A 13,891-nucleotide genomic window follows, 5' to 3' on the forward strand; every position below is an offset into this window, starting at 1 on the left:
TTCATGATCCCCTACATCTGCGAGGGAGGTGAGATGTTTTTATGACACAGCATGACTGATATTTCAACCTCTCAGCTATTGTCTGGGTAATTGATGCATCTGCGTCACCCGTTTGTGTGACAGCACTGCTGAGAAAGTCGACAGCGACGGACTTCCTTCAAAAAATAAGAGAGAAGCGGGCATCGGAGTGTTTCCCCGGAGGCTGCAGCACAGAGGTCAGCGAGGCTGAAGAAGTTGTAGAGGCGAATGTAGGATATGTAAGTTATCTATCAACAATAACATCACATTACAATGTCACATTTGATGTGTGTAGACGATTCTTTATAACAAACATGCACCTGAAAATAAATAATGCAGATATTGGTAGCCAGGAGTCACAGATGTTTAAAAATGCCAAAAACACTAGTTTGGCCTAATTTGATTTGTTTTTAGGTTTGAGAGAAACACAATCATGTATGTCATTAGTTCTTTATTTCTGTTAATTTATGATCCCCCAACATTACCCTTTAATCCAATTCAGGTTAAACATTTTACCAAAACGCAGTTAAAATACACATTTCAGCTCACAAGTTTGATCATTTTCCATTGCATTCAGACTTAAAATCTTCACTCAGAATTCCTCTTTGCAATGTCTAATTTTTCATAACAAGCGTAAATGTCAGTAACTACCCACAACGTCAACAACAGGAAGCCAACAGGACAGTTTCACTTAAAAGTGGGCCATCAGTCTGTTTGGGCAGCGGGACAGAGGGAGATTCTATCCACATGAAACTAAACATCATGAATAAAGACCGCGTCCAGACCTTGGACTTCAGAGTTGAGAGGCACTCCTCTGTTCGACAGGGATAAGGTGTAACTCAATCAAGCCAGTCACTGAGGCGTTTACCATTACTGTGTTCCTACATACCAGCCTTGCAATCTGAACACAAAGTGAAGGCAGGCCATTAACATCGACTTTGTTACTTAGTGCACCTGCCTCAAATATCAGATGACCAGCATGAAAGCCAGCAGAGAGGTGGAATGAGATCAACTAGGATTTCTGTCATGTTTTAGGACATTCAGGTACACGTTGTCTCTCTGTTTAGCATCAAGCTCTGCCATAGACCAGTTTTAAGGGAGAACTTCACTAAAACACACCCCTCATGGATACAAAGAACTATCAAAGCCTGGTGCTGCTGTGTATGATGAACTTAAATATAACATGTTATTTATAGGTGGAGAGTTCCAACCTGCTGTATAATGGAGGTGCTGCTCAGAGAGAAGTAAACTATGTAAGTAGTAATAGTTTGGTGTTGAATCTTAACTTCATTATGTTGTTTTTAAAATAAGTAGAAGTCATATTGCACAGGACTTCTATGAACAAAGCTTAAAAACAGTTTTTTTTATCTTGTAGCAGAACCCTGGAGGGAGATCTGTGGTGGCTGACGGATCTGGGATGTAGCCGAGAGGGAGAGCACAAGAGGACAATGGGGCTGTTGGGTTACAGTTAACTAGCAAGACGATATATAAATATAAAATATGAAATATAGAATAGAAAGAATAATCACTGTGACCTCTGAAGATGATTTGCTTCAAGGATTAACTTGCCTGCATAATTTCCTATATTTTAAGTTAAAATATTAAGAACAGTGATGAATCTTTCATTTCTTCTTTGTTAACCTCCAGCTGTTATCGTTTTAAGTTTAGCTCATGATGCTGTTGTTTCTTACAATTTAGTAACTTGTCACTGAGTTGGAAATAGAAAAAAGGAGGTCTCCAGTATATTAGAAAATAGAATTTAGATAATCTTGTAAAGACTGATTCAAAATACACATGTAACCGAATATAAGGTATATTTTCTTCTAAAAAGTGCATCAATGTTAGATTAAATCCATTAACATTTTAAAATAAATCTATGTACACATGTTAAGTGCAAAGTAACCATTCACAACAGGGAGATTTATATTAACATTTTAATAAAAGTTTATTATATGCATGAATTGTCTCTTCTATTTTGTTGCAAATGACAAATTAAAGGAAAACTACGATAACATTAAGTGTCTTAGTAAGATGTTGGGCGCACGTGAGCCACCAGAGCAGCTTCAGCGAACACTGTTCCTCTAAAAGATGTCCTCTCTTTTCCTGTTTTAATGATGTCGGTGTCTTCAGTCCAAATTCTCCCATAGGTGTTCATTTGGGTGTAGATCTGCTCACCATGAAGGCCCCAGCCTACTGATGATGATTCATTTTAATACCCATCAAACCATCAGTGGCCTCTAATGCCACCTCTGTGTTGTGTTTCCCTGCTCATTTATCAGCTAATTTGAATCTTATGAGGTAAGTTTTCTCACTCAGTTATCCACAAACTATTGGTGTTGTGTTGTTGCAATCCATTCACCAACTAGTTAAAGCAATCCAGGGAATTTGCAAAAGCTCAAGTTAACCCACTGATTAATCACTTTTAGTAGGAAACAGTTCACTGGCTTAAAAGAAGAATGGCACAATAACGTCCTGACTTGTAGCCTGCAGCATCTAATTCATATTTGGGTGCTGTGGATGTTCTCTGAAACAAAGAATAACATTGTTCTTTGTGTTGTTTCTATTTTTAAATCAGCATATATAGAGGACAAAGACGATTTCACAGTTTTGTGTCATGCTCTCAAGTATTGAACATTTGAAGATATTTGCAGAAATCACGTGTCAGTAATGATATATTTTTCAGCTGAAATTAGGAAATACATGTCAAGGGACCTGTACTTACTTTGAATATGTATAAGGTAAAGCTTTAGTTCTCGTGTCACATGCTGATCACGGGCTTTGCCCCTCGCATATCTAATTGACAGAAACCAGTGCACTGAAGGCTGAAAATACTGGTTTGAGGCGTTATCATCCATCTCACTGACCATCACTGTCCATAATATCCTGCCATGAATATAAGAATGAGCTCCCTATAATGTTAGAATCTAATGTAATATGCATAGACTGGATATACTTGTGTACAGTCTTTAGCAATGCGTTAATAATTTTAGCTATGCACGCAACAGGCCCCTGCCTCTTTAATGTTGCCTTCAAGTGCTCATCGTTAGCTCACACTTTCGTACTTCAAATAATACAAATTAGCTTTGTAATCAAATGCGAAAATGTAAAGCAAAATATAACGCCATTCTTGGGGATTTTATTTTCTGATAATCAATTAGCAAGGACTTTGTGACAAAATTACAGCGAATGACGAATAGTACAAAGAGAGAAATTAGCCTTACACTTTAGGTTTTATGTATTAATAGTGCTAAAAGTACTACTTGATGTCAATTATTGTCTTAATTATCTTTGTATATGGACTGGAAAATAAAATTCCCAGTTTCCTGGATTTATTTAGCACAGTGATTATCCGCTTTTGCATCGGCTTATATTTCCTATTTTCGACTTGAAAGTGGGAAACTTGCACTTGCTGCACTTGAAGGCAGCATTAACAACCGACGGCAGTAACAGTTACGTGTTGACACTTTAGCTTGAGCTCACAGAGAAGTAGAAGCAGCGGCGGCCTCTCACGGAGACATTTCATTTCAAAAATGTAAGTGTATTATGTTTCTACCAAACGTTTTTAAAAATGTTATGTTAACTCCGTCAAACGCGTCTAAACATACCGGCCTTCCGGGTAGTTTGGCGAAACTGGATCATAGAAAAAAAAGCAACGCCCTAAACTTTGCTACTAGCATGCAACAAGTGCTATGATAGTTTTCCAGATTTAACTAGCTAAGCCAGCTGTCAGAGCTGGGTAACTTTACCCAACACACACGGTGGTAACGTCAATTTAATTGACAATTAAAGGAAAACACACTTCAGGATTGTAGAATTTGCACAGCTTCGTCACAGCTTTGTACACTAATACGAATGCAAGACAATTAGCTTCATGCTAGCTTTGCCGTCCACGGTCACATGCTAAGTTAGCCTTTCCTCCGCATCCTGGTTGTCTGTTGGTCTAGCAAATGCTGCTACTTACGTGTATACAAAGAAAACAAACTGAAAATAGTGGTAAGTTTTATAAGTGGTTGCTGTAATTTGTATCACTACAGTTTGAGTAAAGTACAAGAAGTGGTGATGTTTCAGTGCTTTAAAGACTAAGTGTAGCGATGACTAACTTAAGATACCGGTTGTCTGTCTGTCTGTTTGTGTGTCTGTGTGTCTGTGTGTTTGTGTGTGGTTAATACTTGTACAGATAAGAGGGTAATATAAGTGGTGTAATAAGTAGGACTGAATGATGTTTTCTTTTTATTATTCACTGTTTATCGAACTTTGACAATGCTACTCAAGCCAAATCTCTTTAAAAATCCCCTGTCTTCTTCTTTCCATGAACCTCCCCCATCCATTTCATCCCTTTATCCATTCCCATCCCAGCCCAACCCATCTACTCACCACTCACCAACTACATTTGTCTGAACAGTATGGATATAGTTCAGAATATACGGAGGCAAAACAAGAACCTCAGTGCTCCAAAGTTATTTTGAGGCCCTGATTAAATCTATCCATGTCTGCGTGATGTTAATCCTTGCTTAAGATAGGTCCTGGTATAAAATATTCAAAAGGAGTTATCGACAATGTTTCAGTGATAAGTCAAAGGGAATTTTCCAGACCTTGATTGTTTTCTTGTTGGCTGCAGTCCAATTTGCAACCCAAAGATAAACCTATTCATTATGCATTTTCACAAGAAAATGAACAGAAAAATATTAAAGTGAAAATGACTCTTATGATACAATTTTTCACACATTTGCTGTGGACAGTAGCTTTGCATCTGTCAGCATGTCTTGCACAGACTAGGTTTATGAGAGTCTAGAGAAACTCTACTTTAAAAGTCATGTTCTGCTGTATTTAGAATGAGACTGAGACATGTTGTGCTTTCAGAAAGTTACAGATTTATTTTAGATTGAGAAATGAAGAAAATACATCTGAAGTGAAACGTGGTGACCTTGCTGTTACATCAAGAATCTGCTAACAATCATCACAGAACCCAAAGTAGCAATCAACAGACCTTTTAAACAACACACATTTTGCCATGTCAGTAGAGGAAAAGCACAGGTGTAATTATTGATAATATAAATGATTGCTGCTGTCCATTTATGTTGGCCAGTCTTACAGTGTTGTTATTGTGTAAGTTGGCTCACCTGGCATGGCTTACAGGGGCACTTAAAAGGAAAGACGTCATTCATTATTTGTAATTATACCTTTGCTTTTTGTGCTATGCTGAGTCTGAATTGTTTGTTTTGTAAAAGGCCAATAGCGTATATGGTTACTCATAAAGAATGTAATTCAACAGAAAAAGTCTGCAAGATTTGATTAAAAAAAGGAAGTTACAGGGGTACATTTATACAGTGATGTTGCAACAAAGTATCAGGTCATTGTCTGATTAAACCGATAAGTCAATTGACTGAATATTAATCAGCAACCATTTTGAGAATCCGTTCATCATTTAAAGTAATTCAGCTTCATAGATGTGTTTTTTTCTTCTGTTTTTCTTGGTCTTCCATCATAGGAAACCAAATATGTTTGACTTTTGGACAGTTGGTTGGATAAATAAACACATTTTTAGACGTCACACTATTTCAGGACATTCTATATATCAAACGATATAATCGAGGTGAAAAAAAGATTGTTTTATAATGAAACATTTGTTGCAGCCCAAATGGGTAGGTGTGAAATGCTTAACATTTCAAATACTTTCTACTTGTCCAATAGGGCAGGGAAATCAGAGTTTTATCTGCCCATATTATGCTGTCTCTGGTCAGAAAGCATAGTATAAAGCAAGTATTTTTAGATTTTAAGCTATTTTTGGATTAACTCTGCTATTTAATGTGGGACTCGTGGTTTTCTAAAGCCAAAATAAAATCGTTTCACAATAACATGTTATAGTGGGAAAAGCACAGGTGTAATTAATTATCGTGCATGCTTGGCTCATTGTCATCGAACTGTGAGCCATAGTAAACGTTGTTGGTTACACCTGTGCTTTACCTGCTATATTATCTCAGAATATTTCCTCTGAAAGGGCCCAGTTGCAATTTTTCTGACCATGTGCATGTACTTTTAGCCTATTCCTTTTTGAAGCATTTTTTTTTTTTTTGTTCAAATTGAAATTCAGCCACAGAAGTTAACATCAGAGTTGCCTTTATACTTCAGATCTTCTCAAAAATAGCAGTAGCAATGAGTTAAAAGCTGCACTGTGTCGTAAGTCTGTAAGTTAATTCCCTGTGGAAATATGAGCACCAAATTACACAGAGAGATTTGATTCCGTGTTAATTATATTCTGCCAATAAAATCCAGTTGCAGAGCTGCAGCCTGCTGCCCACACTCGCACTTCTTGACCTGCACTTCCAGTACATTAAGGGCACAAATGGCAGCAGTAATTTAAAACACATGTACATATAGACATGGCAAGGTGTGCCCTCAACAATAATTGAAAGTGTTAGCACTGTAATTTTGTATGTAATTTTGACATCTGTATCAATTCTGCAGCTTGTTTTTAACAGGTGCGGTACATTTGCCGTAGATTACTAAAAATAGAACATAATTTTGCCACCAAAACCTCCAGAGGATGTGCATACCCATTTAGATTTAGCCCACCTATTCACTATCGTTGGGTTTGGAGTGTGTCCTCCTTTTGGAAGGATTTACGTCATGGATTTACGATTGTCATTGTTTTTCTTCAGGAAGTGAAGCAGGTCCCGTGTGGTTTAAGTCCAGGCAACTGGAATGTAAGCGCGCTATTGTATCTCACTCTTAGACGTGCTGTATTTAAAGGAGGGCATCAGCTGCAGTCACCTTTGAAATGCCGACAGATGTTTTTTTATATATATATATATTTACTCTATCTCTCAGCCACTCAGCTCTGTGTCAGATAATAGCCAGATTGCAGGATCAGCCACTTTGATCTCTGACTTTGTTATGCTGCAGTGTACATTGGGTTTGTTTCTATATTGATACCAAGCCAAAACACCAATAATATGCTCCCCTAACTGTTGCCCGTTTCTCTAGTTTCTTGTTTTTCTAAGTAGGGCTTGGTTTTGTAGGTTGGAGAGAGTGGAGGAAGGAGTTGGCTAGAATATACGGAAATGTGTCCTTTGTTATTGCTTCCTCGTCCATCAATACCCACTAACTATTGTGTTTTGGAAACAAATACGCAGTATGTCTAGTAACATCAGCATATTTTTGTCTGATTGTTGTGATCTTGAAACTAAGAAGGGCCTTCTCTCTCTGTAAAACCAGGGGAAATAAGAGAGAGGCTGTGAGGGTTTGGGTCTGTCACCGGTGCCCTGGTCAGAAGGTCAGTGCGGCCGCGTTTAGGGGGTTATTTGGTTTGTCAGAGTTGGTGCACAACCATTTTCTTGGCCCTTCTTATTTCTCACTTTTGGCCCATTCCTCAGTTAATATGAGTCTGGTACTTTAATTTGGTGAGCATAATGCTATCAAAAAGGCATGCAATAGCAAACAAATTTCATTTGTAGACTGCGGGATGCTTTGAACATGGTAAATGTTTTGAGGGTTTTGTGTTTTACATTTCAGCATGCATGGGTGTGTCTGCTTGCTGTGTGCAGTAACTGTTTTGCATGTAAAGGAAAAAGAAAGTGTACATAGTACAGTCTAAACTGTAAATATTTTTATATCTCTTGTTATAGCATACATATCATAAAATATATCTTATTTTATCTTCTATGGCTGTCTTTTAATGTGGGCTCTGTCAGAGTGTATGCTGTGCAATCCCTACACTTTAGTGTAAACACCTTTAACACATCCTCCCAATTTCTGTTATCTGTTGTCTTGGACAAGACAAGTGTGGTCATTACAGAGCAGTGCTGACTCAAGTCAGAAGGTGGCAGTAGCTAACCGCTATAGAGACGGCTGCAGGGACAAAGACTGCATATCAAGTCTAGAAATCCTGAATAAATAATCAAAGCAGATAAAGTAAACAGTATGACTCCTTTGTTCCAGTTTTCATGGTTTCTATTTGTTGTATGATATCATTGTTGTTGCTTCCCAAGTTATTATGAAAATTATGAGCTCAGAGACATGCTTGCAGATTGAACAGGACTGGGTGTATGACGTTTGTTCAGCTTGCACAGCTGTGCATATTTTCCATGCATTTTACCCAGCTATCAACTGTCAGTTAACTAGACTGTTTTGACACATTAGTCTTGCTATTAATCTTAGGGCATCCCGTCCACTCTTAAGTCTTATCACCATCCTCTGTATCCTTGTTTGACAAATAGGCTTTCATTCTCATATTATCCATTATTATCCATTAACCATCCAGTGGCCATTACTCTCAGTTGCCATATGTTTCACACTTTAGCACACAGCTTCAATCCTCACCTCTTCCCCTGCTAAAACAGATGAGTATTCCCCTTTTAAGTTTTTCACAGAAGTGTAATTATCTATTTATTTAGTGTTTTTTTTATCAGTGGCTATGACTTTGATTCAGGGACCGTATAGCTATGTGATAGACTGGATGTGAACTGTGATAAGAATTGATTTTTTCTGTCGTGTTTGTTTCCACTAACCATCAGCTGTTATTTGCCATGTGTGTCTTAACATTTTAGATGCAAGTTGAACAACATGGTGCATCAAATATGCCTTTGTGAAATCCCACAGAAGGCTAATATCTACACTTAATTTTTATCTTTTCACCAGGTCAGCCCAAGGTCCAGAAGGCTCTGGCGCAGCGTCAGGCAACAGGCGTCTGCAGCAGACCCAGGCGCAGGTGGATGAGGTACGATCCGTCTCTGATCACTGACTTATGTGGTTCAGTCAGAGCACCACTGTGAATTTCTTTAGATTTTCACACTAAACTCAGGAAAAATTCAAGGAGAATGCATTGTCCATGCAGAGGGTTATAATTTGCTGGAAAAGTATCTGTTGTGATGGCCCTTCTGAATTAAGTGTATGGTAACAATTCAATAAGACCTAGTTTTTCTGCTTTATGTGCATCAGAGTTTAACTTTCCTTGGAAGTCACTAGACTCTTTGTTTGCATGTTTATATGTATGCCTTCTTTCAAATTCAGGGGCATTTCTACCTAGTCTACCGTTCTTAGCGTACATTATTTTTCTCACCTGGCCCGCCCTTATCAGTGAACTTCAATCCCCTGCCCCCCCTTTGTCTTCAGCCACTCTGTGTGACTCGGTCCTTCCTTGACGTCTGTCTCGAGCAGAGACTTGCATAACCCTTGGCAACGGTGTCATGAATCACCACAATGTGGAAACAGCAGCTCTGTAGCGCTCTACTTTCACATGTCATTGCACATGCCACAGAACATTCAATGAAAGCAGTTTCTCGTCCAATTTTTAGAAATTATATTCAAGGATGTGTCAGTGAGGTCATCAGGAAAAAATGGCTGCCAAGACAAGCTGCTCCTCGTGTGGTGTCACTCTTAATCGCCTCTACGGTTCTCCCTCTCTTTCTCAGTTGTGGCCTCCTTGAGGTTGGCCCCTCCCATACAGAACTTTAACCTCAGTGTGTCACACAAAGCCTCCAATTGGCAGCCAGAAGTTTATGTAATCACTGTCTTCATGGTTATGTAAGCCATGCATGGGCCTACACACTCCCCTCCGCCCAGCCGCTCTGTCTGAGGAGGGGCAGTTGTGGGGTTTGTGGATCAGTGGAACATATGGGTTATGTGTATTCTATGATAATGTGTGTTCTCACTTGCATGCCTGTTAAATTTGATCTTTTTTGAACAGTGGTTTTGTTCTGTGCCTTAATTTTTAGTCTTTTTTAATGTATTTTTTTCAATATATTTATGCAGGAATACTGACAGGCCAGGATATATTAAAGCCCCACCACCACCCCCAACACCACGCACGCACAGTTTAGGCATTTGGTGGTTCTTCAACAAGGTCTAGTCAGAAATACCCCATCCAGATCCAGTGCACCAAGGCACAGGCTTGTAAAAATGACTGACATTAAACCAAGCATTTCACTCTTGTTTGTGTGTGCATAGGTGGTGGATATCATGCGTGTTAACGTGGACAAAGTACTGGAACGTGACCAGAAGCTGTCTGAACTGGATGACCGGGCAGACGCACTGCAGGCTGGAGCCTCCCAGTTCGAGACCAGTGCTGCTAAACTGAAAAGGAAGTACTGGTGGAAGAATTGCAAGGTGCCAATAGTTTGTTCCAAAATAACCACACCCTTTCTGCCTGTAAATGTCAACTCCAACTAATCTTAAATCAACTTCTTGCTAGATGTCTCACGGCTGGAAGTCTAAATTATGTTTGTCTTGGAAAAGCCTTGCCCTTAAATGGCGTTCCATGTTCACTGAAATAAGTGTTTGATTTTAGCAGCATCAAAGATACATTGTTCTCAGCATCTAGTATATACAGTAACCACTTATGATGGTACATGTATAAACTAGATTGGTAGTCAAGAAAATTATATTCTTAATCAAAAAGAACAAGTCTTACAAACGTCTTTCAATAGACATCTTAATTCCAGTCAGTGTGCGTGGCACTGAATTTGCTTTGCCTTTACCCCCCTCAGATGTGGGCCATCCTGATAGCTGTCATAGTGATCATCATCATCATCATTATTAGTGAGTATCAAGCCTGTTGTGGGGGGAAGTTTGCCATATCATCTGTGGTGATTTCTTTGTGAAATTAGTCCTTCACCTAAAAAAGTTCCTACTTACTTCATTCACAGTTTGGAGTTATTCATAAAAAAAACAGCCAATAAGAAGAGGAGGAGGAGGAGGAGGAGGAGGAGTGGAGGAAACGATGAAGAAGAGGAGAGGAGCAACATGTACAATTAATGTCTGAGAGGAAGACGTCACATAATTACTGGCTACTGAGCTCCACAACATTGTTTCCCTCCTGCAGGAGGTCTTCATTCCTTGTCCTGGTTTGCCCCGTGTGTGTGTGTGTGTACGTGTGTGTGTGTGTGTGTACATGTGTGCCTGAGTAAAGGATTGTGATATTACCGGAGTTTTTATTCTCCATTACTGCACCATACCACATATCACCAAACTTGTGCTAGAGTGCCATTCCACTTGCCAAAGAAAACAGAAACATACACAGAAACAGGTTGATAATTTAAGTATAAATGAATGATCTTCAACCGTATGACAAAGCACACACACACTCCAGCCTCAGGACTAGAAGTGAAGAATATTGTTGTAAACTCTCCTCAACTTATATTTACTTTTTTATGTTTTATTAATAGCTATCGATTTTGTGTGCCAGGCTAAGAGAAGTGCCTTTGAACATTTGCTGTTGTGTTAGTTTAGTTAGTAACCGTAACCCTGCATATCATAGAAGAAATACCCCTTTCCAACATATACACATTTGTATGTTTCAGACTGTAACACCAATAGTTTGATTTTTCTCCTCATCTTTTTAAAAAGGTGCTGTTCTGCCATTTTCTGAGTAGTTACAGTTGAATGGGGCCCCGAAGGAGCCGATACCCATTTCACTTGTGCACATGGTTGAGTGCTTACTGTAAGACATTTAGTTTTGGATTGAATAAAGAGGAGTTTCATTGGACACCTGATGACAAAAAGCTAACCAATAACAAACTGTTTGATCAACTGATCACACGTGTCCTCCTTTGCTTTCAGGTAGGAAGTAAAAACTAGTCTTAGCTTGTGTTTAGGTAAGTGCCAAGACCAGCTTCCTCACAGCCAGGCAAGATTAAACTGCTACAAAGTTTTCAAAAAGAATTTTAAAAAAGCACTACATGTGGTTAAAAGTGGAGAATCGTCTCAATCACGTCTGAAGTACACGCCAGAAAGTTTGCCTTTGTGAAATATTCAAGCACAGTAACATAAAAATGTAGTTTTAGACAGATGCCTTAATGGTTTCTCCAATGGAGAACAGCCAAAATACAGCCACGCCTTATTGATCTTGTGTACTAGCCAGTAAACGAGTTGTGCCTTCTCAATGCTCTGCTTGTACAAACAAATACTGTGCTGCTTGATAACTCAGCCAAGCTTATTAACCTTTATTAAAGTCTTCTGTTAAGCCACACTGGCATTTACCCCATCTGATCAATGCAAAGTTTTTCTCTCGTGTGATATTTTAGCTTAATTATTCCTCTAGCCAACCTTTTTTTGCAATTAATGATATGTAGAACTAACCGTAGGGAGACTGTACAGTATTTTTTGTGTGTAAGTGCTCTGCTGCTGAGCATCATGTCTGAGTGGGGCAATGACCGTGACCGTGATTTATGCCATACCAACACTGGATGATTACGTTCCCTGCTGTATTTTAGTGGGACAAATAATTTGGTATTACTTTGTACATTAATTTCACTTTCTCTGTAATTTCATTACTACAAGTAGAACTGTTGATGGAGCATTTTTCTGTAGTTTTTAGACATTAGCAGTGAATGCATTAACCTCTGTTAATTTAAACTGACAAACACAAAATGGGTTCTTTAGACATGTTTGTAGTATAAAGCCAAACTGTAGCCGTTAAGGAAGTTGTGTAATGGTTTCAAAGGCCACAGAAATTGCTTTTACAGCATAGGTTTTTATCCCAGGTGTACTGAATTGTCATCATTGGAGACCCAGTAACTTCCAAGCCTTGCTTATGTCACCCTACTGATAATGCATTTGGAAATAAGTGCAATTCTTCTCATTTGCCCTATATGCCTTTTGCTTGAATAAAACAGAATGAACTTAAATCATAAAGCCTCGTCTGTTTTTGTTTTCTGATATGTGACTGAATACATGTCATAGGTGACTCCTCTAAAAAGAAGCTGGGGGACTTATAACCAATCTTTCAGGCTTTACAGATGAATATATCATCCCTGATTCTGTCTGATATAGCCCTACTCCCTCAGTTATTTTTTATCAGCTAATGTTATGTCATTACACGGCTATAATTGATTGAGCAGTCAATAATGAGCCCCAACAAACTTTTTACAACAGGACTTCCCAGCCTCCATTAGACTAGATTCTATTGTCGCCATTATCATTACATTTACTATCGTTTCTATCAGGGCTGCGTAGGCCTTGTCCTATGTACCTCCACTGTCCTGTTAGATGAGCTGAAGTACGCCACCTGCCATGTTTTTTTAATTGGTTTTAAACTGGGTGTTATTTTAACCCTTTGTCCTTTACTGTTTGCAACCATTTGTCTATTACCTGCATGTATAAAGTATTTCACTGATTATGTAACAGTGATACAGCAAGAATGAAAACTGGTTGACCATTAGAGGGCTAAACTGAGCATCTGCTCCTGTGATACTCTGATGGGATTCACACACCCATAGTCTTCAGCTACTCGAACCACGAATCCAATTCAAGGATTCCTCATCCTTCTTTATACTTTTAGTGAACTGTTTAGACTTCACACACACTCTATTACAACATAGTTCAGGTGTCACAACAGACTCAGTATGTTGATATGTATTTTTCTTCTATTTTGCCAAATTGTTTGAGCTACTACATATGTTTTCCGTGTAACCCCCCCGGGCTTCAAGTGCCTGGTTGGTAATCATTGCTGCAGGTGGCATGAGCTGTTGGGCTCCACTTTACCCTGCCATTGCAATTACCATAAATACCACATGGTGAACCTTTCACTGAGCACTGCATTACGAGTGCATTATTACTGTGAATGTCAAAAACATCACAGACATTACTGTATCAAAAACAACTGTTGCCATGGCAACTGTAGAAATAAAAAATAGATAAATCTAACTAAACCTATTAGAGCTGCAGCCACTCATTGTTTTCAAACTGTAAACTGTCAAACTGTATTGTATTTTTGCTTTAAAAATGACTGAAATGATCATGAAAATCATTGATCACACCCATCTTCCTTGTGATCCTTGGATCAAGAAAAAGTGTTGTTTGCATGTCAGATAACTGACAGCAAGTCAAAATCTCTTGTTAACAGATTAATGTTGTTTACAAGATGTGTGAGCTGCTT

General features: G+C 38.7%; 1 protein-coding gene across 1 annotated transcript; it reads left to right on the forward strand.

Annotated features, from left to right (window-relative positions):
• Positions 1-3,458: 3,458 nt before the first annotated feature.
• vamp3 (vesicle-associated membrane protein 3 (cellubrevin)) lies at positions 3,459-12,641 on the forward strand. Its single transcript, XM_070852202.1, has 5 exons — positions 3,459-3,550; positions 8,656-8,734; positions 9,964-10,122; positions 10,503-10,554; positions 10,662-12,641. Coding segments are annotated over exons 1-5 (309 nt in total). The 5' UTR covers positions 3,459-3,548; the 3' UTR covers positions 10,679-12,641.
• The last annotated feature ends 1,250 nt before the right edge of the window (positions 12,642-13,891 follow it).

This window comes from Pempheris klunzingeri, chromosome 2 (genome assembly GCF_042242105.1).
Source record: "Pempheris klunzingeri isolate RE-2024b chromosome 2, fPemKlu1.hap1, whole genome shotgun sequence".
Taxonomy (NCBI): Eukaryota; Metazoa; Chordata; class Actinopteri; order Acropomatiformes; family Pempheridae; genus Pempheris; species Pempheris klunzingeri.

Coding starts and splice junctions, on each gene's coding strand:
- vamp3 (XM_070852202.1), top strand. Junction 8,735..9,963: donor CCCAGGCGCAGGTGGATGAG/GTACGATCCGTC, acceptor GTGTGTGCATAG/GTGGTGGATATCATGCGTGT. Junction 10,123..10,502: donor ACTGGTGGAAGAATTGCAAG/GTGCCAATAGTT, acceptor TACCCCCCTCAG/ATGTGGGCCATCCTGATAGC.